This window comes from Molothrus ater, chromosome 17 (assembly GCF_012460135.2).
Source record: "Molothrus ater isolate BHLD 08-10-18 breed brown headed cowbird chromosome 17, BPBGC_Mater_1.1, whole genome shotgun sequence".
NCBI classification, from domain to species: Eukaryota; Metazoa; Chordata; class Aves; order Passeriformes; family Icteridae; genus Molothrus; species Molothrus ater.
In genome coordinates, this window is record NC_050494.2 from 13,132,157 (window position 1) to 13,154,899 (window position 22,743).

Genomic DNA, 22,743 nt, shown 5'->3' on the forward strand with positions numbered 1-22,743 from the left:
CTTTGCACTGTGGGGTACCTCCCACAACGATGGCAGATTGATTTTATTTCCTTCAGAAACTCATTTGCCTGGCACCTCTCTCAGGGCTTGGCTTCCCTGAGAGCCTCCCTCCCCTCCAGCTCTGCTCCCACAACATTCCTGAATGTGGAAATCCAGCATTTACCTTCTGCTATTTTTAACTCAAAGCCCCAGACAATTATTCTGTCCTAGAAGAAAATTAGCTTGTGCTAATTGAATGACAAAAAAAAAAAAAAAACCAACAAAACCCACTGCACCACAAATTGCGTGGGACTTTTTTTTATTTTCAATGTTTACAGAGATGGAAATAAATACAGGAAAGAGGAGATTCTTTTAAAAGAAATCAATCAAGTCTTCAAACAGGAAAAATTGCATCCAAGAGCTGCTTCAAACTGGCCACCATTCCAGAGATCAGGAACAGGGTTCACAATAATGGGAATAACTCAAGGTAAGCATTGCCACAACTCGGTGTCAGGAGCCAAAATAACCACACTACAGCAGATTCTCACATATTTACAACATACCTATCATACAAAACCAGTGGGAGTGTTTAGGGAGCGATTTCTTCTCTGTCCAGTGTATATAAAAGTTACACCAGAGGGTTTGGTGGCTTGGCTCCTCTCCCCAACATCCACAGAAGCGTTTCTGCTTTTGGCAAAGTTTAAAAAAATCCTTTGTATTGCAGGGATTCTTCATCCAGCCTGGACTTCTCTGCGTGCGCAGCCTCGGTCGCCATCGGCCCTGTCACGGCCCGGGGCAGCTGCTCAGAGGACAGAGGCTGTGAGGCTGTGCCTGGGCTCCTCTGAGCTGCAGCCTGGGAAGGTCTCGGTGCCATGGAGCTTCCGGGGGCTGGGAACACCTTCAGAGAGCCAGGGGGGGAAAAGCACAGCAGCCCAGTTAAACACAGCACCCCAGGCAGGATTCACACCCACATCAATTAATTCAGTCCAACCCCGCCTGATCTGCTGCTCCAGCTCAGAAAGGCCCACGCAGATTTTCTTCACCCCTTCCTTCAGAACAGAAACTTATAAAAAGGAAATTAATTTTTTTTTTTCAAAGTTCTGACTTGTATTTCAAACGTAAAAATGCTCTTTTATATCTTTTTTTTTCCCCAGTCTAACAAGCAAGATATTTTTCTAAATATAAAGCAAGTGGTTTGTACCCCTGCAGTCTATTTCTCTCGTGCCAGCTCCGTGCTGAATGATTGATTTAATCAAGGGCTCTGGGGAAGGGCACAGACTGTGCCCAGGCTGCCACCAGCAGCTCCTCCTGCCATGGCCCCATCCATGGAACAGCTCTGGGTAGGCGGGGAAGCGCTGCTTCCACCCTCCATCCCTGCTCTGCATGGAGCTTTCCACGGGCTGCCTGCCCCCTCTAGTGCTGGAAAGAAAGAACCGGGAAAAATTGTTCCTTTAAGGCTTTTTGTTGTTGTTGTTGTTGTTGTTGTTGGGGTTTTTAATTCTGAAAACAAACACAACTCCGCGGAGCTGACTTTGGGCCGGCTCCTCTGAGGTCTGAGCATCTCCTTTTATTTCCGCTCCCTTTCCCTGTTCTGGGGATGTTTTGGGTGAACTTTACCAAGCACACAAAAGGAATGATGAAGGTTCTCAGTACAAGGCAGCCATGCAGAGGAGGGGAACCGAGTGGTACAGAAAGCATTGAGGGTTTGGGGCAGCTCTGTCCTGAGCCTCCTCAGCTCCTCACGGGATTTGTGCTCCAGACTCTTCCCAGCCGTGCTGCCCTTGCTCCACGACCCCAATGTCCTTCCTAAACTGGGGACACGGCACCCAAACCGTCCCTGCTCCTGCTGGCCACAGCATCCCCAGCCGCCCATCCCAAACAGGACACGTCCTTGTCCCCAGAGAGCTGAGCAGGGTTCAGGTGAGTGCCACCCCCATGGAGCAGAGCAGCGTTCAGGCTGAGTGTCACCCCATGAATGTCACCCCCACAAGTGTCACCCCCATGAGTGCCACCTCATGAGTGCCACCCCCACGAGTGCCATCCCCATGGAGCAGAGCAGTGTTCAGGCTGAGTATCACCCCCACGAGTGTCATCCCCATGAGTGCCACCCCCACGAGTGTCACCTCCATGGAGCAGAGCAGCAGATCAGGTTGAGTGTCACCCCCATGAGTGCCACTTCCATGACTGCCACCCCCATAAGTGCCATCCCCATGAGTGTCACCCCCATGGAGCAGAGCAGCATTCAGGCTCAGTGCCACCCAGGGCAGTGTCAGAGGTGTCTCAGTGCCCTCAGGGCAGTGTCAGGGCTGTGTCAGTGCCACCCAGGGCAGTGTCAGGGCTGTCTCAGTGCCCCCAGGGCAGTGTCAGGGCAGTGTCTCAGTGTCCCCAGGACAGTGTCAGGGCAGTGTCTCAGTGTCCCCAGGACAGTGTCAGGGCAGTGTCTCAGTGTCCCCAGGACAGTGTCAGGGCAGTGTCAGTGTCCCCCCAGGGCAGTGCCAGGGCTGTCTCAGTGCCACCCTGGGGCAGTGTCAGGGCAGTGTCAGTGTCCCCTCAGGGCAGTGTCAGGGCTGGCTCAGTGTCCCCAGGGCAGTGTCAGGGCAGTGTCAGTGCCCCCAGGGCAGTGTCAGGGCAGTGTCAGTGTCCCCCCAGGGCAGTGTCAGGGCAGTGTCTCAGTGCCACCCTGGGGCAGTGTCAGGGCAGTGTCAGTGCCACCCAGGGCAGTGTCAGGGCTGTGTCAGTGTCCCCAGGGCAGTGTCAGGGCAGTGTCTCAGTGCCCCCAGGGCAGTGTCAGGGCTGTGTCTCAGTGTCCCCAGGGCAGTGTCAGTGCCCCCGGGACAGTGTCAGGGCTGTGTCAGTGTCCCCCCAGGGCAGTGCCAGGGCTGTCTCAGTGCCACCCTGGGGCAGTGTCAGTGTCCCCAGGGCAGTGTCAGGGCAGTGTCCCAGTGTCCCCAGGGCAGTGCCCAGCTGGCAGTGTCCTCACCTGGCAGCCCCAGCAGGTGCCCCGTGCTGTGCTGGCGGGTGATGTGGTGCCAGTAGGCGCTGCGGGGCAGGGGCACCACGGTGCCCAGGGACACGGCCCGCTCGCTCCTCCTCAGCTGCAGCTGCAAGGCACGACAGGGTCAGCCACACCTGCAGCACGTCTGTATCAGCAATTGCTTTTGACAGGAATTCCAGCTACACATATTGTCACAAATTTTATCATTGAGCAGAATTTAATATAATAATAATAATAATAATAATAATAATAATAATAATAATAATAATAATAATATTGAACAAACTAACTTTGTACCCACAAACATCAAGGAATGTGTGTATCGTTGTTTTTATCAGGAATTTTATCAGGAATTGTTTTTAGCAGGAATTCCGGTTATATATATTGCCTTAAATTTTAAAATTGAGCAGAATTAAATAATTATAATAATAATACAAAAAATAATAATTAATAATAAATAATATATTGAACAAACTAACTTTGCACCCACAAGCACTGAGGAATGTGCATGTCCTTGTTTTTATCCTTGAACAGGAATTCCAACTATACATATTGCCCTGAATTTTATAATCGAGCAGAATTTAATAATAATAATAATAATAATAACAACAGAAAATAAAATAAAAATAATAATAATGATAATAAAAATAGCATTGAATAAACTAACTTTGCACCCACAAGCACTGAGGAATGTGCATGTCCTTGTTGTTTTTATCCTTGAGCAGGAATTCCTGTAATTCCTATAATTCCAATTATACATATTGACCTGAATTTAATAACTGAGCATAATAATAATAACAATAATAATAATAATAATAATAAGTAGTAGTAGTAGTAGTAGTAGTAGTAGTAGTAGTAGTAGTAGTAGTTTAATAATAATAAGTAGTATTTTAATAATAATAATAAAGTTTAAGAATTATATACAGTATAATTCTTAAATATAACAATATAATAATTAAAGTATAATAATTACTTTATTATTAATAATAAAAAACCAATAATAATTAAGCAATAATTACACCGATAATGATGATTATGACAACAACCACAACAAGCCCCCTGAGCAGCCCAGTCTGGGTGGGTGCCTGGAGTGGACCCCCCTCCCCATGCCCTCCCCGTGCCCTCCCCGTGCCCTCCCCGTGCCCTCCGTACCCTGGCGTCCTTGGCGCTCTGCAGCAGCCGCTGGTGCTGCTCGGCGATGGCCAGGGCGGCCGAGTGCACCTTCTGGTAGATGGCCTCGCCGTGCCTGGTCTGGAAGATGAAGAGCCCCTCTCCCGTGTCACACATCCTGCAAGGCACCAGCACAGCCCAGGGCAGCACGAGGGTCCAGCCCAGACGGAGCCAGAACCTCCCGTGCCACCCCAAAATTCCCTCACACCAGGGGGAGGACACCGGGAGGGAACAAAGTCATTGCCACCCTCTGGCTCCTGCCTTTTCTCAACCAGGAGGGAACAAAGTCATTGCCACCCTCTGTTCCTGCCTTTTCTCAGCCTGGATGGAATAAAGTTATTGCCATCCTCTGGTCCTGCCTTTTCTCAACCAGGAGGGAACAAAGTCATTGCCACCCTCTGGTCCTGCCTTTTCTCAGCCAGGAAATGGAACAAAGTTATTGCCACTCTCTGCTTTCTGCCTTTTCTCAACCAGGAAATGGAACAAAGTTATTTCCACCCTCTATTCCTGCCTTTTCTCAGCCTGGAGGGAATAAAGTTATTGCCACCCTCTGTTTTCTGCCTTTTCTCCACCAGGAAATGGAAGTTGGGATCATTCAATAAGGAGGTAATGTAAAAGTGGATCTTTATCAGAAGGCCTCCAGGGGCAGTTGAGGAAAGATGCCCACAAAAGCCACCCCCACAGGGGTGAGGACATTTTCTAGGCTTTAGGGAATTAACATAATTAATAAAAAGCACCGATTAGGAGGACAAGTGGTGATGCAATTTTGCAATCCCCCCCAGGTGAAGCCCCTTCTCTGGAGCCCCCTGGCACTGGCTGTGCTCTGTCCATGAAATATCTCTGAGAGTTGTTCTCAGCTTTGGTTCCCAGCAAGAGCCAAGACAGCCCTGTGCCCCCAGGACCTGGAGCTCTGGAATTTGATTTGCCTTTCCTGCCTAGGGAAAAGCCATGGAAAACCACTGGGAAAAGCAGCCACTGATACAACAGGCCACAGAGCTACACATGGACGGGCAAAGAATTCAGGGAACAGAGGAAAAAGGCAAAAAGTGAAGGGGATCATTTCTGCCTGTGCCTGTGAGCAGCCCTGCTGCGGTCACTGACACACCCAGCTGCTCCTCCACACGTGCAAAAGCTCTGGAGAGCTCCTGCACAAACCCAGAATTTTATATTTAGGCTCTCTCTGGAATCTGTGTCAGGCAGGATTAATTTGTCTTCCCCTTTTGGACTTTCAATGAGTTATGCAGACTTTTGTCTTCCCCTTGAAACAATAAATACAATTTTTATTTGGCATTTTTTTAGGGGTGTAGATTCGTTCCAGGATTTTAACCAGTATTTATATTTGTTTCACTATTTTAATTGGGCTTGGGGGGCATATTTGTTTCAGTATTTTAATTGGGATTGGTGAGGTTATATTTGTTTCAGAATTTTAATTTTTTTTTGAGGGGGGGTTACACTTGTTTCAGTATTTTAATTGCAATCTTTGGGATGTTTATGTTTGTTTCAGTATTGTAATTGCTTTGGGAGGGTTGTATTTGTTTCGGTATTTTAATTTCGTTTTTTGGGGGGGGTTATATTTTTATCAGTCTTTCAATTAGTTTTTTTTGGGGGGCATTCACATTTGTTTCAGCATTTTAATTTAGGTTTTTGGGTGAGTTATATTTTTATCACTCTTTCAATTAGTTTTTTAGGGGGGATTCATATTTATTTCAGCATTTTAATTTAGTTTTTGGGGGGTTATAGTTTGTTTCACTCTTCCAATTAGTTTTTTAGGGGGGATTCAAATATGTTTCACCATTTTAATTTAGGTTTTTGGGGGGGGTTATATTTTTATCACTCTTTCAATTAGTTTTTTAGGGGGAATTCTTTTCTCAATCAGGAAATGGAATTTAATTAGTTTTAATTTAATTAATTTAGGTTTTTTTGGGGGGGTTATATTTTTATCACCACTTCAATTTGTTTTTTTTGCGGGGAATTCATATTTGTTTCACCATTTTAATTTCGTTTTTTTTTGGGGGGTTATATTTTTTATCACTCTTTCAATTAGTTTTTGGGGGGGGGTTCGTATTTATTTCAGCATTTTAATTTGGTTTTTGGGGGGTAATATTTGTTTCACTATTTCAATTAGTGTTTTAGGGGGGGGATTCGTATTTATTTCAGCATATTAATTTAGGTTCTTTGGGGGGGGGGTTATATTTTTATCACCACTTCAATTCGTATTTTTGGGGGGGATTCACATTTGTTTCACCATTTTAATTTAGTTTTTTGGGGGGGGTTATATTTTTATCACCACTTCAATTCGTATTTTTGGGGGGGATTCACATTTGTTTCACCATTTGAATTGCTTTTTTTTTATTTTTTTTTTTTTGGAGCAGGGGGTCCAGGCTGGCCTCTGGCTGCAGATGAGCCCCCAAACCCTTGGAACCCCTTGGGGAAGGCAGAGAGGAGCCAAGCCCACCTTACCTGCCCGCCTCGAAGGTGAACCAGGCTGGGTCCCGCCCGTAGCGCCGCAGGGCACTGAGAGGCCACGAGACCAGTTTGACTCTGGGATTCTGGATGTCCCAAAGACAGATATTCTCAAATGTTATCTGCAAGGTACATTCCCCATGCACATCTAAATTAGGGGATGGCATCAAATACACATTGAATCTCTCTGGGAGAAAAACAAAAGGTTAGTCTAAAATCCCTGCCCAGCACATGTGCAAGTCATTCAAGGAATTTCCTACTCTCCATCCCTATTGTTTTGCACTTGGAGCTATTCATTCCCACACCAAGAATTCCTCCCTGGGACTCTGCAAACCTCGTATTTGGGGCAGTCAAATGCTGCGCCCAAAGGGCATCAAATATTTGTGTGTGCACTCAGAGCCTGAGGAGAAGTGCACCAGCACAATCCTGGTGTTTGCAAACAGCTCATAAAGTTGTGAGCAATTTGTGAATAAATCCAGTGCCTGAGCAGGTAATGAGCTCATTTGCACAGTAAAGTGGAGTAGCCACAGGCTCAGGTTTTGCATGCAATTACTGTTTATTTATTATTCTCTTTACAAAGCCTCAGCCACTGACATCACACCAAAAAAAAAAAAAAACCCCACACAACAAATCGTTCCCATCTCCAAGAGCAACTAACTGATCTGAGAAAGAGAAGTGCTACTCCAAAATAATTCTAGATAACTTATTTATTATCTCTGGTAGCAAGAGCCAAAAATAAAACCCCAACCAACCAAAACCAACCCCCCAAAGCAAGCAAAGTGGGCTTGGAAAAACAGTTTTGCTCCTCTGTATTTCCAATATCCATAGGTACAGTCTAAAGGGCTTGAAAATAACGCAATAAAAAAAAGTTCAAAAAGTCAGTATTTCTGTACCTACCACTCTGCTCCCTCTCTACTCCAGATGCCAACAAGTCAGGCTCTCCAAGGCTAATGTCATTAATTCGTGTTCCCAGGCACTCCATCTGCAGCACCTTGCACCACTCATCTGCCTCAAGCTCTGCACAAATGCCCAGAAAATCTGCGTGTGGGTACATCGCGTTTGCAGTTCCACAACCGGCGCTCTGAGCGCGGCCGCTTTGACCCACCTGAGTCACAGGCGAAGGTCCTGGAGGTGTCATCACTGAAATAAATGCCCACCGCGTGCTTCTTGGCGCCCTTGGGCAGCCTCGAGATGTTCCTCACGTTGCTGAGCTCCGTGACCTGGAAAAGCACGATTTGGGATGGGAGCGAGGAGCCTGGCAAGGGATCTGTGCGCTCCTGGGGAGGAGAGAAGGGGAGGAAGAGGCAGAGGAAGGTGGGACAGCACCAGCAGGCAGTGAGTGGCAGGGAGGGCTCTCGAGGAGATGCAGCCCCGGCAGGAATCGCCTCAGTGGGAAACTCCACCTTCCCCTGGGAGATGCAGCAGCCACGTCCTGCAGGGTGGTGGTGTTCACAGGGTCCCAGGATGAGGGAAGAGAGGAGAATCTCGACTCCATGTTTCAGAAGGCTGATTTATTGTTTTATGATAGATATTATAGTCAAAGAAAACGATGTATTAAAACTATACTAAAAGAATAGAAGAAAGGATATCATCAGAAGGCTTGCAAGGAATAGAAAGGAATAAATAACAGAAGCTCCTGACTCTCAGAGAGTCTGAGACAGCTGGGCTGTGATTGGCCATTAATGAAAAACAACCACATGAGACCAACCACAGATGCACCTGTTGCATCCCACAGCAGCAGATAATTCTTGTTTTTCTTTTCCTCTGAGGCTTCTCAGCTTCTCAGGAGAAAAACCCTGGCCAAGGGATTTTCAGAAAACATCATGGTGACACTGCAGCTCTCCAGGACACCAGTGTGACACCATCCCGAGGGAACTGCAGCCAAGGGAAAGGTGGGACCAGAGCTCCCTGCAGCCTGAGCAATGTTCACACGAGGGGCAGGAGAAACACCAGCCTGGGCCAGCAGAACCAGAGAGGTGGAGATGGAAACCCAAAGGATTCACCCATGTGGAGCTCCAGCACAGGGGGAAGAGCAGTGGGGAAAAGGCTGCTCTCTGTATTATTCTTTATTGAGGGATTTGTTACTTGAGGATTTGTTGGACTGGTCCACTTCAAAAAAAAAAAAGGCAAAATAAAATCACAGTTTTCGTTATCAGAAAGTGTTTTAGTGTTAAAGATTCAGAAACAGATTTCATTGTTTGGCAACCAAACAACAGCTTGGAAAAATAGCTTTTACACCCAAAGCCCTGAACCTGGTGCCTCACTCCTCACTCCCAGCTCAGTGACAGCAATCATTAAAATAAATGTTCAACAGCTCCTCCTTAGCAGAGTGGTCAGACTGGAAACATTTCACTTGCCAATGATACAGCTTTGCCTGGAAAACAATTACAAGTTCCACAATCCAATTTTCCAAATGGATTATTCCATAAGCAGGCAGAAAAGGCAGTTTAAGTGACTCCTGCTGTTCCAAGGCAAGATTAATGCAACCAGATTAAAACTCAACCCCTTGAGGGCTCAGTGTATTCCTGTCAGCAGGACACAATTAGCTCAGTTTTTATTGGGACATTGAGGATTCTTCTGGCACATCACTAAGGCAAAAGAAATAAGAATTTCTTCCTTCCTCCAGTATTATTTTGTTCAAGAATGTGGCAATTTGTGGTTGCTTATTTATTTTTAACAAGGGAAAATCAGACACACTCACCTGAAAAGCAACTCTGTGCGTATTTTGCAGCCTGAATTCTAATTATTTTCCCTCCCTTGTGGGACCAAAGGAATTATGTGGGCAATTTGCTTTGTGTATGCAAATTCCCAGTTCACTCCATAAACCCCAGCTGAGTGCTCCCACATGACCTTTATTTTAGGGCACTGTCACCTTTCCACTTTTAAAAAATAGAGCAGGATTAGATGAGAAAGGATTTAAAGGTTAATAATATTGCACCAAAAGAATTATTTCTGTTTTGCACCTGCAGTGGTGAGGATGTCCAGCCTCAGCCCCTGTGCAGAGCTGGAGACAAGGACAAACTCAAATGCAAACATTTGGGACTCTCCAAAAGGACAGGAGCAGCACCAAGACAGCGCTGGGGACCCAAAATTCCCGTGGAGAAGGGAAGGAGCTGCATCCTCAGCCCCTTGGAATTGGTGCCACCACACCCAGGGCCCTGCCAGCCCCTCCGCACCAACAAAGCAAAGAAAATCTTGCACTTTAATCCACCCCAGGAAAGAAGGACAGCCCCAGAAGGGAACACTCGAGTGAAGGAGGCAGGTGCTGCTGAGAAATGAGCTCCATTCACCATTTTCCTTTTCCCCCCTTTAGGGTTTTATGATGGATTAAACCTCTCCCAGGACTGATGAGGCCTCTGCAAGTTTTGTATTTTTATCAATTATTTTATCAGTAATTTTATGTCATCAGTTATTTTATCAATAATGTCATCAATTATTTTATCAGTAATTTTACGCCATCAATTATTTGATCAATAATTTTACGTCATCAGTTATTTTATCAGTAATTTTACGTCACCAGTTATTTTATCAGTAATTTTACGTCATCAGTTATTTTATCAGTAATTTTATCAATAATTAACTATGATTTCCATCAGAATCATTCAGCTACAGCCTCATACAGAGCAGCAGGGACAAGTTCTCTTTTCCCAGCAGCTCATATTTAATACTCTCAGAAGCTCCACCATTCACATTTAAATTTCACACATTTACAAGGCTTATTTAACAAAAAAAAAAAAACACCACCTGCGTTTTTATCCACCTGTGCTCTTCACAAATGAGCACATTTTGCCCAGAAATGCCATTTAATATTCATTAGCTCCCTCTCAGGGAGGTTTGTTAAAAATAGAGGAGCCCTGTCAGTTTGTTGAGCTGATGACTCCAAACCTCCCTCCACACCCCACATCTCAGCTCCCTCTCTGCCTGGAAATACACTCAAAATCCAAATGGAAAACCAGAATTTTCCCACTTCTCGTCAGCCTGGAAGCGTTCAAGGCTTGGCTGGGCAGGGTTTGGAGCAGCCTGGGACAGGGAGGGTGGCCCTGAGGAAGAACTGGGCGACCCTTGAGGTCCTGTCCACGTGATTGGCAAAGTTCTGATACAAACCACACTGAAACTGTGTGTTAGTTCTCAGGGACTGATTTTGGACTCTGCTCATCGTTCATTCCCATCAAATCAGCTGCCAGAGAGATCCAGAAATTCAACTGGTAGGAGAAGCAACAGTTTGAAATGAAGTAAGTGTTCAGCAGGGACAAAACTTGACTTAAAACAAAAATCCCTTTGTGGGATTTTCAGGTTTGTTTTTTCATGATTTTCAATTTTTTCAGATTTTCATGGAAACCTGAACTCAGTTTTCAGATTTTCGTGCAGCCAGTGAGGCTTTCCATGGTGCTTTACTCTGCACATCCAGGCTGCTGTGGGTTGAACACCTGCAAACAGGTGCTAGGCCATGGAATTTCATCAAAAAGAGAAGAAATTCCAGCCTCGTTCAGGCTCCCCTTGGGTTTCATACCCTTTACCCAAGGTGCTGCTCATATATTGCATGGACACAATGGGAAAAACACAGATTTGCATCGATAATTGACAGAGCTATAATAAAATATTACGATAAAATGATATTAAATAATAATAAATAGTTATCATAAAATAAATGCAGTGATTGACACAGAGCTGAAGTTCTTACACACGCTGTGCAGCCCTCCCACAACAAAGAGAAAAATCTCGTTATTTCTGAAGGTGCCTAATAGAAATGCGAATTATTTCTGGGCCTGACTTGTTAGAAAAAAGCCAAGGTTTGATGACCAACGAGTTCCAGGTTCTGTGGCATTCAGAGGCAGGGATCCCCCTGATCTCCTCCCAGATCCCTGTCAGGGTGGGTGCAGAGCAGCCTCCAGCTCCTGGGAGTTTCTGCCCATAATTCCCAGCCTTCAGTTTCTGCCTACAATCATTGGGATGAATTAAAAGGTTCCTTATTTCCACCTCCATGCCCAGGAGAATGCCCCATGGAAACCCCCAGGTGAGCAGGAGCTGTGCCTCATTCCAGAGCAGCGGCTGCAGGGAAATTCTTCATTCTGTAAATACCAGTGAACCCAGCAGAGCTTTTCACTGCTGTGAAAACGCCCCTCGTGCCTGCAGCTGCCTCCTGTCTTCCCACAGAGGCAAAATCCCAGAAAATGGGAACCTCCAGGGGCCTTTGGAACTCCCACATTCCCTGGGATGGCTGTTCTGGAAATAGGAAGAGCAGGAGCCACTGCAAAGTATTTCAGGTGTGATTTTAAAGGGCTGAGGAAAGGCCAAATGCTTTAACAAAATTAAGTAATTTTTCACCTGCTTAGCAAGACATTTGCTACAAACAACATTTATTTTGCCTCCACTCAATGAAAACACACACAGAGGTTTAGGACCTTAAGAGTTTAAAAAAAATTCAATTTTCAGGCTAAGTAATACACAAGGTTTAGATTTTCGTCAGTAATAAAAGCAATCAAGCAATAAAAGTTGGAGAGAAGCTCGTGCCTTACCTTGTGGTAGCACCTGAAGTAAGCAGCTCGTTCATCTGAGAACTTCTCCAGCCTCTTGGGCCCTTTGCTTGAAGCCTTTTTGAACACTAGCCAGCATCTCTGGTAAATCTGGAGGCACAAAAAAAGAACTTGGCATCTGCACTGACCCGAGCATCACCAACACTCACAGAGCAGGGAAATCCTCAGTCAGCTGTGGACACTCAGGAATTCAGAGGGAACACAAGAACAAGCTGCTGGGGAGCTCCATCCTCCTTCTTTGAGTCCAGAAATTCCTGTGTGCGAGGAGGATTTTTGTGAATTCTCTGTTTGGTAAACTCTGTGCATTTTGTGAAATGAGGGAGCAGGAACTGAATGATGGACAGTGAAAAAAGCAGATTATTTGAGTGCAGAACCCAGGGCCATCCTGTCACTTTTGCTCCCAGGGTCTAACTGAATTTAAATCCAACTCATCTGGGGCAGGCTCTGTGCAGGGTGGTTTTAAAGCCACTTTTCCCAGCTCCTGCCACCTTTCCCTGCAGCCCCCTCAGAGCTGTGGTGCTGCCAGAGCTCTCGGCTGAGCTCACCCTGCCTGCCCATAAAGGCAGGAATCGCCAGCCCTGCCAACTGCTCACAGCCCACTCCCCATCAGCAGCACCTGGCAGCTTCAAAATAAACCCAAACTGACACCAAAATTAGTGGGATTTCAAGAGGAAAACAAAAAATAAATAACCAGACAGGCCCTCAGCAAGTGGTTCACAGCACAAATTCAGTGATCACAGCATCCCAGCCATCAAATGCCATTTATTTTACTTTTTCAAGTCCAGAAAAGCCATTCTCAACCTATTTAGTTGGTTTACCAGTAAATAATTAACCAATATCACAAAATATCTCTCCAAATCTTCACAAGTCATTATCAATCCCACTAAAAAACAGAATATCTAAACCAAATTTCTCCCCAAAACACCCTATGAACCTCACCATTTAGAAATCCCTAATCCTTATATTAATCCTTAATGTGGTTAAGTAAAGCAGAAACAACTCCTCTGATTGTCTGAGCTTTGGGGTTTGAGAACATTCACAGGCAGAGGGGGAATCTGAAACCAGGGGCTGCTGCCCTGGGGGACGACCCAAACCCTGGAGCACCCTGGAAGTGAGGGAGGCAGGGAGAGCCGGCATCCTCAGCTCCTCACTGAGCACAGAACCACCAACCCTGCCTTTCCTAGAGCCTAAAATGCTCCTCCTTATCTAGGAAACAGGAATTATTCCACCCGGTAAGCGTGGAATAGAATATTCCACATGATAAGGAATAGGAGATTTGAATTTAGAAGTTAAAATCCGCATTAGTGTGGCCTGACCCATCAAGAAAGGCTTCATAAAATCAGGCCTGCTCTGGCTGTCATTCCCTCTAAGGCAAGCTGGCACTGTGCAAGTTCCCATGTAAAGCAATCCTGGTGTGAGCAGTTTGTTAACATAATAACCTATTCCTGGGTGAAAACCAACCAGTTTTTACACCATTAGACAGAAAAATGAAAACTATCCCTCACAAACAACTTTTCCTGCATGTCCACATTGGGGTTTGAGTGACCAATCAATACAGGATAACAACTTGTTAGTGACCAATAAAGTAATTAACAGGAAAGCTCCTGACCAATTGGAGTCCCACGTGAGGTCTGTAAAACTGTATAAAAAGGAGTTATGTGAATAAAGAATGGGGTTTGTACAGGTCTGATGGCTTTTGGGGTTTTTTACGGACCATACACAGAGCAGGTCATAATTCAGGGCTGCTTAAGGCCATCAGGGGAGAGAAGAGCCATTCCAAAAGAAGAGCCAAGAAGCATTTACAGCAGAAACCCTCCCTTGCCAGGGAGAGCTGAAAAAAACCAGCCAGGCTGGAGCTCAGTATCAGATTTGGCGCCTTGAACATCTGCTAAGCTCTGTACAAGGGCACAGTTAATTCTGGGCATGAAACTGGATAGGAGAGAACCAGCCTGGGACTGTAACTGGGCAGGAGAAATAGTAAAGGCTTCCCTGAGGCCAAAGCTGGGCTCTGGGCAGGCAGCTGGTGCTGCCAGCAGCTGGATCTGCAGCTGGATCTGCAGCTGGATCTGCAGCTCGGCTGGGCCAGCCATGGCACAGCCCAGTGTGGGATCAGGGAGCTGCAGAACAGGGTTTGCAATGATTCCTGTGTGCCAGAGTATCTGATTCTCCAGCTCCACAGGCTATGGGGCACTGCTGCAGCTCATTAACAGCTCCCAGAGCTCGCTAATTAGGGCATGGGATGCTCCGGGTGACAGCCACCCCAGCCCTGCCAAGGACACTCCTGCTACAGCAGGGCAGCAGGCACAGCCTGGGCTCCCTCGCAAACTCAGCTTTTCATCCCCCACAGCACACAGATATCTGCAGGGGCTGCATTTCAGAGCTGCACTTCTTGTACTTCAGAGCTGGACTTGAAATTTTAAGGTGACATCTAAGGAGACCCCCAAAAAAGGGCAGAATTTGCACAGGAATAAACCCTTTCTTTCTGCCAGTAAAGCAATTTTTCCAGCCCTGAGCTGGCAGCAAAGCCAGCCACGGCAGAAGGGCTGCAGCTGCTCCATCCTTGAGCAGCCCAACCTGAAAACAGGATAAAAAACCTGCAGAACTCAGGTGATGATGCTTGTTAGGAGCTGCCCGCAGAGCTGAGGTGACAAACGCCCTGCAAGCATCCCACAGCAGATGGGATAATGGGAATGACTTCCCACTCCCGGCCCGCTGTCACCCTCTGGCAGCAGCTGCGAGCTGCAGGGAGCAGCAGAGGCGTTGCTGTGATCGATGCAGCCCCTGCCGGCCCTGCAGACAGCTCCGGGTGTGCAGGTGAGCCCTGTCTCAGCACCAGGTAAATTCACCCCATTCCTCCCTGCAGGCAGAGCTCGGTGCCCGGGGAGCAGCCGGGAAAGCCCAGGGATGGGCAGGAAGGAGCAGATGGAGCTGCCAGGCAGTGCCAGCAGGCTGGGCTGCACCGGGGACGGGCCCTGGCAGGGGCAGAGGGACCCTGCCCCTCTGCTGGGCACATCTGGGGGGACCCTGCCCCTCTGGAGTGGTCCTGTCCCTCTGTTCAGCACATCTGGAGTGGTCCTGCCCCTCTGGAGTGGTCCTGTCCCTCTGTTCAGCACACCTGGAGGGATCCTGTCCCTCTGTTCAGCACATCTGGAGGGGTCCTCTCCCTCTGCCCAGCCCCATCAGGCACATCTGGGGTGCTGTGTCCAGCTCTGGGCTCCTCAGGACACAAAGCACCTTTTCATTTGGTGTTTTGTTTTTTGTTTGTTTGTTTGCTTGTTTCCCTTTTGATGTAGATGAATGGACCAATACTGACCTAAAGAAGCACTTTAAGTCAGCCACTGAATGAAACAAGGATTGCAGAGGCAGTATTTCCCTGGTAGAACTCCCCCTTCCCCAGGCTCCTGCAGCCCTCCTGCCCTTTTCCAGGTTGCTCCATGGACAAACCCAGCTCACATGAATTTCTCATGTCCCCAGGTAATTAAAGGCAGAGTTCAGGAGTTCAATCCCATTCAGGAAGATCCAAACTGGGGAAAGCTGCATTAAAAATGTCTCTAAAAGCTTTACACTCCTCCCTTAACCAGGGAAGAGCCACTTGTCTTTCACCACAAGCACCGTGCCAGGGCTCTGCCTCTCACTGGGATGAGCCCATTCAGAACACTTTAATTCAGAGCACCAGCAAACATCCCCCCTCACCTTCCTGGAGACATCCACAGGAAATTTTCCTTTGCCAGACACAGAGAATTCATTGAGAGTTCCCCAGACAAACATTACTTGGCAAGTAAAGGGACAATTTAACCTCTCACATTGACATTACTGAGGGGAAGTACCACTCCTTTTACCCTATTGATGTTCTGAACTGAAACAAGTGACATTATCAGTAAAACAACAACAAAAAAAACCCCACCAATATTCATTTCAACAGCCTGAACTCTCACTGGCATTTCTGACAGCACTTGATGAAGCCAGACAAAAAGATAATGGAACAGTCCATCTTCCCCAGCATTCCTGGAGCTACACAAACACCAAATTAAGATGTCAGGCTCAAATTAAGATGTCACTCTCAGGAGCAGCCCTTGCATCTGTTACTTTCTTTCAAGTGTTTCCATAGCCTCTGCAAAATGTTATTTATCCCTGATCTCACTGCAGGGCAATGCCCCTGCACAGCAGAGGGAGAATTTCACACTGGGAAAGGAGCTGGTGATGAAAGGGCTCCAGAACCACCACAGAGTAAATTTCACCTGTTTATAATCAGGTTTCCTTTCTCTTCCACTGCCTGTGCAATCATCCCTGACACACCTGGCACGGCTGGGGCTGTCAGAAATCACAGATTTTTCTACCAAAGGAAGAGGAAATAGGGAAAAGAGAGCCAGGATCCACAACCAGCAGGTCAGGGAAGAGTTAGGGACAAAGGAAAAAGGGTCAGACTTGCTTTAAACTTGTTACAATAAAATATAAATCTTAAACAGGATAGCAAATGGGTAAGAGGCCCTTGTTTAGGAGTCAGTTCAGCCCATGGAAACATTTGGAATTATTGACTTCAGAAACGAAGCCCGTCTTCCAAAGAACACAGAAGGTGATTTACCTGAAAACAGGCTGGAAAGCACAAAAAAATCCATTCCTCCTCCTAAATGTGCCACCATCAAAGCAAGACTTTCATACTCCAAATCATGATCTGTATAACGTTTTGAGGGAAAACCAGGAATAGTTCTGAGGTTTGTTCTTTTTGGCTTTTGGGGGGGTTCTTTGGGAACAAATTACGACCCTCATCACTCCGTGCTGTCCCCACGAGTCAAACACCAAAAGAAACAAAATGTAATTCCACCATGGGAGCTGCAAAACTTCCTTGTGCCTCCTCCAGAGGCAGGCAGAGCACCCTGATCCCCCAGCCCAGGGCTGACCCCATCAGGACACACGTCACTGTGGTATTTCATGAAAAATCCCAGAAACTGCCAGGATTTCCTCTCCTGGGAAGCTTCAGCTTCTCCCTGTTTTGCTGCTTTGGAACGTGATTTGGAGAATTGTTTACCCAGCACGTGAATTGTTTTAATTTAATAAGCAATCACAGTCAGCTGTGTTGGACTCTCTAAGTCTGTCTTGGGTTTTTATATTCATTCCTTTCTGGCTTTCTGATGTATCCTCTCTCTTTCTTTAGTATAGTTTTAGAATATAATATAATATATAATATATATAATAATATATAGCATATAATATGTACTATATAGTATATAATATATAATATAATATGATAGAATATAATTATAATATTATATAATATAATTAATATAATATAATATAAATATATCAGCCTTCTGAGAACTTGGAGTCAAATTCTCATCCCTCACCTCATCCTGGGCACCCTCACAACACCACAACAGACACAGACCTGGCCTCTCATCCCCCATCTCTGTGCCACACAAAACCCAAAGGGTTTTCTGCCCCAGTGCCCAGAGGGAGCTGCCCTGGCCTTTACTGGGATCCTTCCCCCCATCAGCTCCAGGAAAATGCTCCAACTTCCCCAGGAACGTTCTGGATCCCATCCCTGCTGCCACTGACAAGCTCCAAGCAATAAGAAATCTTAATATCTGTGAATATATTCTAACACCTTATCTGGCAGCTCGGGAGAACTCTGAATTTCCAGGGGCATTAATATCCTGCAGGTTGCACTTGGTGCCTGAGAAATCTGTTCAGTTTTTCCCTCTCTCCAACTCCCAGCCTGAAAGGAGCTGCAGAGGTGAACAGAGTTTTATTAATAAAGCTGCTTCAAATGGAGACACAGGCAACTTTTTCCCTTCTCTTTCCCCTTCCCCCAGCCTTACATCATTCTTCTTTGCAGTTTTCACAGCCCAGGCTCTGAAATCCTCATATCAACTTGCTGGCACATGTATTCAAGCCCCAAATCTCTCCCACCATATGGTTCCAGTCCTGCAGATTGTCTCTCCCCCACTCTGCCTCTCCTCCCACAGGGTTTCACAGCACCAGAGCTGTGCAGAACTTGTCACAGTACATGTCACAGGCAACGTGCAGCACCAGGCTGCTCAATGAGGCTGCCACAGCACTCACTTTAATTAACACCGAGCACAGCGAACCCTGAGAGCTCCAATCTCTCTGCAGCTTTCCACACCCAAACCTTTCTGCTGAACTGGACGAGTCCTGGGCTTTGTGCAGGAGTTTCTCCAAATTCCTAGGCACGAGACAGAAGTTTTCCCACCTGAAGTGAGGCTGTGCAGCCAGCACTGGTGCCCTGTGGGAACAACCCTGGGCAGAACTGCTGGATGTTCCCAGTTCAGCCTTGGCCACGGTGCACAGGGAACGCCTCACCCAGCACTCAAATAGACACAGCAAGGCTCCACACCCTCCTCCTTTCAGGTGAAAGTTTAATATTGCCAGAAAGCCACTAATCACAGCAAAGCAGGCAATCCAGAACACCGAGAACTATTTTCTTTTTAATGAGTTTTTCAATCAATCCAGAAATACTTGAGCACTGCTGACAGCACTTCAGCATTTCCTGGGAGCCAACAGCTGGCTGCAGAGCTGTGGCAGCCTCAGCTCCCTCCTGTCACAAGCTGAGGGCTCAATTACCCCAAACCCCCACAGACAGGGGCTGCCCAGGAGTGCCCTCATGCTGGAGGACACCCCTGACTCCACATTCCTTCCCCCTGACGTGATGAAGATGTTTTGGGCCAGCCAGGCCCCTCGAGCACAGAAACCTGACCCCCACAGATCCCATTTCTGTCCTCAAGGAGGGTCACAGCAGGGAGGGAACAGCTCCACTGCTGCAGTCCCAGCGGTCACATCTCCCACCAGAGCTCAGCAGTGGACACAGGAAGGGGAAGCTCAGCCTGGACAGGGAGTGCAACCCAAAAAGTGAGCCTGGGACCAGCACACACTTCCCTGGAGCAGCTCCTCACGCTCAGCAGCGCTGCAAACCCCTCCACTTCAAAGATCTGCTCCTGTTTTGATTTTAATTGGTATTTTTAATTGAGCCAGCACAACCTAAAAAGAAAGCTCAGGTGTGTTCACATCCCCCCACCCCAAAAATGGAAAGCCAAGAACAGATTTTCCATCATCTCCACGATGAACTCCCCCTCAGAAAGGTCACACCTGTAGCACAGAATGAGGCATGGTCTGAAAACCACGAGCACAAAAAGGACTCGTCAGGCAGAGAGCAGCCATAAAGCACCAGCCCTGCTTCCTGCACAGATACAAACCCCTGCATCAGCTGCAAAAGCCCTGAGGGTCCCCCTCCCCAGGCACAGCTCCTGGTGGTCCCTGGCAGAATCCCTCCTCCCAAAGCAAAGCTGATTTTCCCCTGCTTTGGAGCACTCTGGGAGGAGCTGCTCCTGCCCTGTCAGCATTTTCCAGCACACAGGCTCCTGTGTGTCACTGCTGATGACACACCAGCCCCACACCACCGGCTCGGGGAGTGATTTTCCTCCCTATAAGGATGGCAAGAGTCAGGAGGAGCGAGCTTTCTCCTGAATAAACCTGGCTCTGCAGAAGACACATGTGGTACAAATGTTGCTATGGAAACTATTCTATTAAATAATATTCAATTAAACTCACACGTTTGAAGCACGCAGCAAGAGTTCAGGTGCAAAGCTAATTAGCCCAAATTCAATTCTGGAATTACAAAGTAGGGCCTTCCAGAACTGCCACGTTCCTTTCAGAAGAGGCTGGGATTCGAGCAAGCTGCTTCTCTGCACCCCTTTCATTGCAGATGTGGCACCTGCACCCCAGCTCCTCAGGAAAGCCATTCCTGCAGGGAATTGGTGGCTCCCAGTTCCCTTGGAGATGGAATTGCCACAGAGGCACGGGCAGGGGCTGCATCCAGCCTGGAGAGCAATGCTCTGATGGCAGCTGTGCCACCAGCACAGGGAGTGATTTCAGTGACTCCCACTCACATCCTCCACACAGGAGGGAGTGTGAGATCCCTCTCTCTCAGTTAACCAGAGTCCTGCAGGGGCTGCAGCAGCCTGGTCCTTCCTGATGCTTTCACAGCATGGGGAAGTTGTCTGAAAGTTGTTCTTCTATACTCTGAGGTGTCTTCTTCCCTCTCTAGCACCTGGGTGTCCCACAGCCCTCCCCAGCACAAGAACAACCTGCTGGCTGTTTAAACAAAAACAAAATAACAAAATAATTTGTTCAAAAAAAAAAAAAAAACAAATAACAAAAAGCAAAAACTACCTGTTGAAATCAATTCCTCACCCTGTGAAGGAGCCAAGCTGGCAGCAGCCACTGAGTGAGACTGAATCCAGGCTCAGCCAGCCCCAGGTGTCCCATCACACCTGCAGCCAGGAGGAAGGGGCACCAAGGAGCAGGGACAGGCTCCAGCCCTGCCTCTAGAGACCCCAGACTGGTGATAATTACCCATTTCTGCACATCAGGGCACTGGGCTGGGAGCAGCTCACAGAAAATGCCACAGGAAGAATCTGCAGCCACATCTGCTCTCAGGTCGTGGGCCAACACTACCCACAGCTGCCCTGAATTATAACCTGTGTATGGTCCATAAAAAACCCCAACAAGCCAGCAAACCTACACTTTGTAGGCTGTAGGTCCATGAAGAAGAGAAAGAATGTTTCAGATAACGCTCTTTTTAATGATACCACATCCAACTCATCAGTTTTGCAGGGAGAGCAGGCTGGAGACTCAAGTCTTGCTTTTAATGTCTTTTAAAAGGTCGATTTAAGAAGCACCTCCCAGTGTGCTCTGAGTAGAGGGGGGAGAGAAATGAGTCCTTTACAGCTGTCACATGCACATCCCAAGAGGGCATCCAGCATTTCCTCAGCAGCAGCACCCTCAGAGTGGTCTGGAAAGCCTTGGTAAAGGAAGGCACCAGCACTGACAGCATTCACAACTATTGTGGGGTTAGATAAGCCTTACTCAGACCTTCACTGAGCCTTGCTGTTACAGCATGGGGAAATGCATCACACTTTAATCTTACTCATCCTTTACACCAGAGCAAACTGAACACTGATGTGTGCTCAGTAATGAGGCTGAATCAGGACACAATTGTGCCCAATTTACTACAATGACATTCCCTCAAAATGTCACAGAATCTCGTGGTTTTACAGAATGAGCTGTGCCTGCCAGTGCAGGGATGAGAAATCCAGCCTGATGGAAGGCTTCTCAATCATTCCTGTTTCCAAAGCATCACACAAGTTCCCAAAACTGTGGAAGTCATTGCCCACAATGGGTACAGCAAGAGAAGGGAACTGTAATTGCAGTGGGTTTCACAGGACCACAGACACTCCCCCGAAAGGAACAAATTCTGAACTGCCAACACAACAGTGTTTAATAAACACAATAAATCACAATAAATCAGTTTCTTTCCGGTCCTGAGGGGCAGATACACCAATTGAAATGTTCTATACACACACGGAGCCCTCCGGTCCTTCCCCTGCCGGGAGCTGGGGGCTCGGGGGAGCCCTGGGCTGGAGGAGCAGCCCTGGAATTTCAGAGCTCACCCCAGCCCAGGTCCTGCGGGGAGCTGCCCTGCCTCTCCCGGCACAGCCAGAGCCGGGAACAGGCCCCAGAACAGCCTGGAAATAACCTCGGTATTACACCAGCACCGAAAGGGATTTTATTTTCATTCCATGCAGCTCAAGCGACTCTAAACGCCCCGAAAACACCGCAAAGCTTCACCCGTCCCACGGAGGAGCCCAAACCCGGAGTGGCAGCAGGAACAGGAGCACCGGAGCGGCTCCAGGGCGCTCAGCCCAGCCCTGCCCTGCCCGGAGCTCCCGCACCCTCAGCGCTGCCCGGAGCTCCCGCACCCCAGCCCTGCTCGGAGCTCCCGCACTCCAGCCCCGGGCACGGCCCCAGCCCCGGGTCCCTCCCGGAGCCAAGGGACGGCGGTGGAGGCAGCGCAGCATCCCCGGCTGCCGACGGGAGAGAGAGGAGAAAATAAATATATCCATCCACACCTATATTTAACGCATATGCAGGTGCCTTCATTGTTCTCTCCTCATCTTTTTGTTTCCTGCGGAAAAACCCACCCAGCTCAGCTTGCAAAAAGAGGACAAAGGAGTGGCAGGGGAAAAGAAATAAACAGCAAAATGCCCAGCCCTGGGAAGGCTCTCCCGGGCACTCACCCCCAGCCGGCGGCTCCGGATGCGCACGTAGCCCTGCTTGACGATGTCGTTGAAATTGGAGGCCATCCTCGCCCGGGACAGGCGGCGGCGGCGCCGCTCAGCCCGCCCGCATGGCCGAGCAGCGCCGGCCGCACCCGGGAAAGCGGAACGGAACAGAACAGAACAGAACAGAAGAGCACCGCCCCGGTAAGGACCGCACCGCCCCTGGAGAACCGCACCGCCCCTGGAGAACTGCACCGCCCCGGTAAGGACCGCACCGCCCCGGCTGGGACCGCACCGCCCCGGGAGAACCGAACAGCACCGCCCCGGTAAGGACCGCACCGCCCCTGGAGAACTGCACCGCCCCGGTAAGGACCGCACCGCCCCGGTAAGGACCGCACCGCCCCTGGAGAACTGCACCGCCCCGGGAGGGACTGCACTGCCCCGGTAAGGACCGCACCTCCCACCGCACCGCCCCTCCGAACACCCCGCGCCGCCCCGGGAGGGACCGCACCGCCCCCGGAGCGCCCCT

General features: G+C 48.1%; 1 protein-coding gene across 4 annotated transcripts; it reads right to left on the bottom strand.

Moving 5' to 3' along the window:
* Positions 1-281: 281 nt before the first annotated feature.
* On the bottom strand, positions 282-22,413 carry DOK5 (docking protein 5). 4 transcript variants are annotated; one of them, XM_054516656.1, is made up of 8 exons: positions 22,233-22,413; positions 12,124-12,231; positions 7,713-7,827; positions 7,505-7,624; positions 6,605-6,755; positions 4,127-4,262; positions 2,960-3,153; positions 282-877 (listed from the first exon to the last, which is right to left on the bottom strand). In XM_054516656.1, the coding sequence occupies exons 1-8, from the start codon at positions 22,296-22,298 to the stop codon at positions 763-765; spliced, it is 1,005 nt and encodes a 334-aa protein (XP_054372631.1). In that variant the 5' UTR covers positions 22,299-22,413; the 3' UTR covers positions 282-762. The 4 variants fall into 4 exon arrangements, with proteins under 4 accessions (XP_054372631.1, XP_036251540.1, XP_054372630.1 ...); XM_036395647.2 differs by having other exon boundaries at positions 2,960-3,108; positions 6,605-6,794; XM_054516655.1 differs by having other exon boundaries at positions 6,605-6,794.
* Positions 22,414-22,743: the final 330 nt, after the last annotated feature.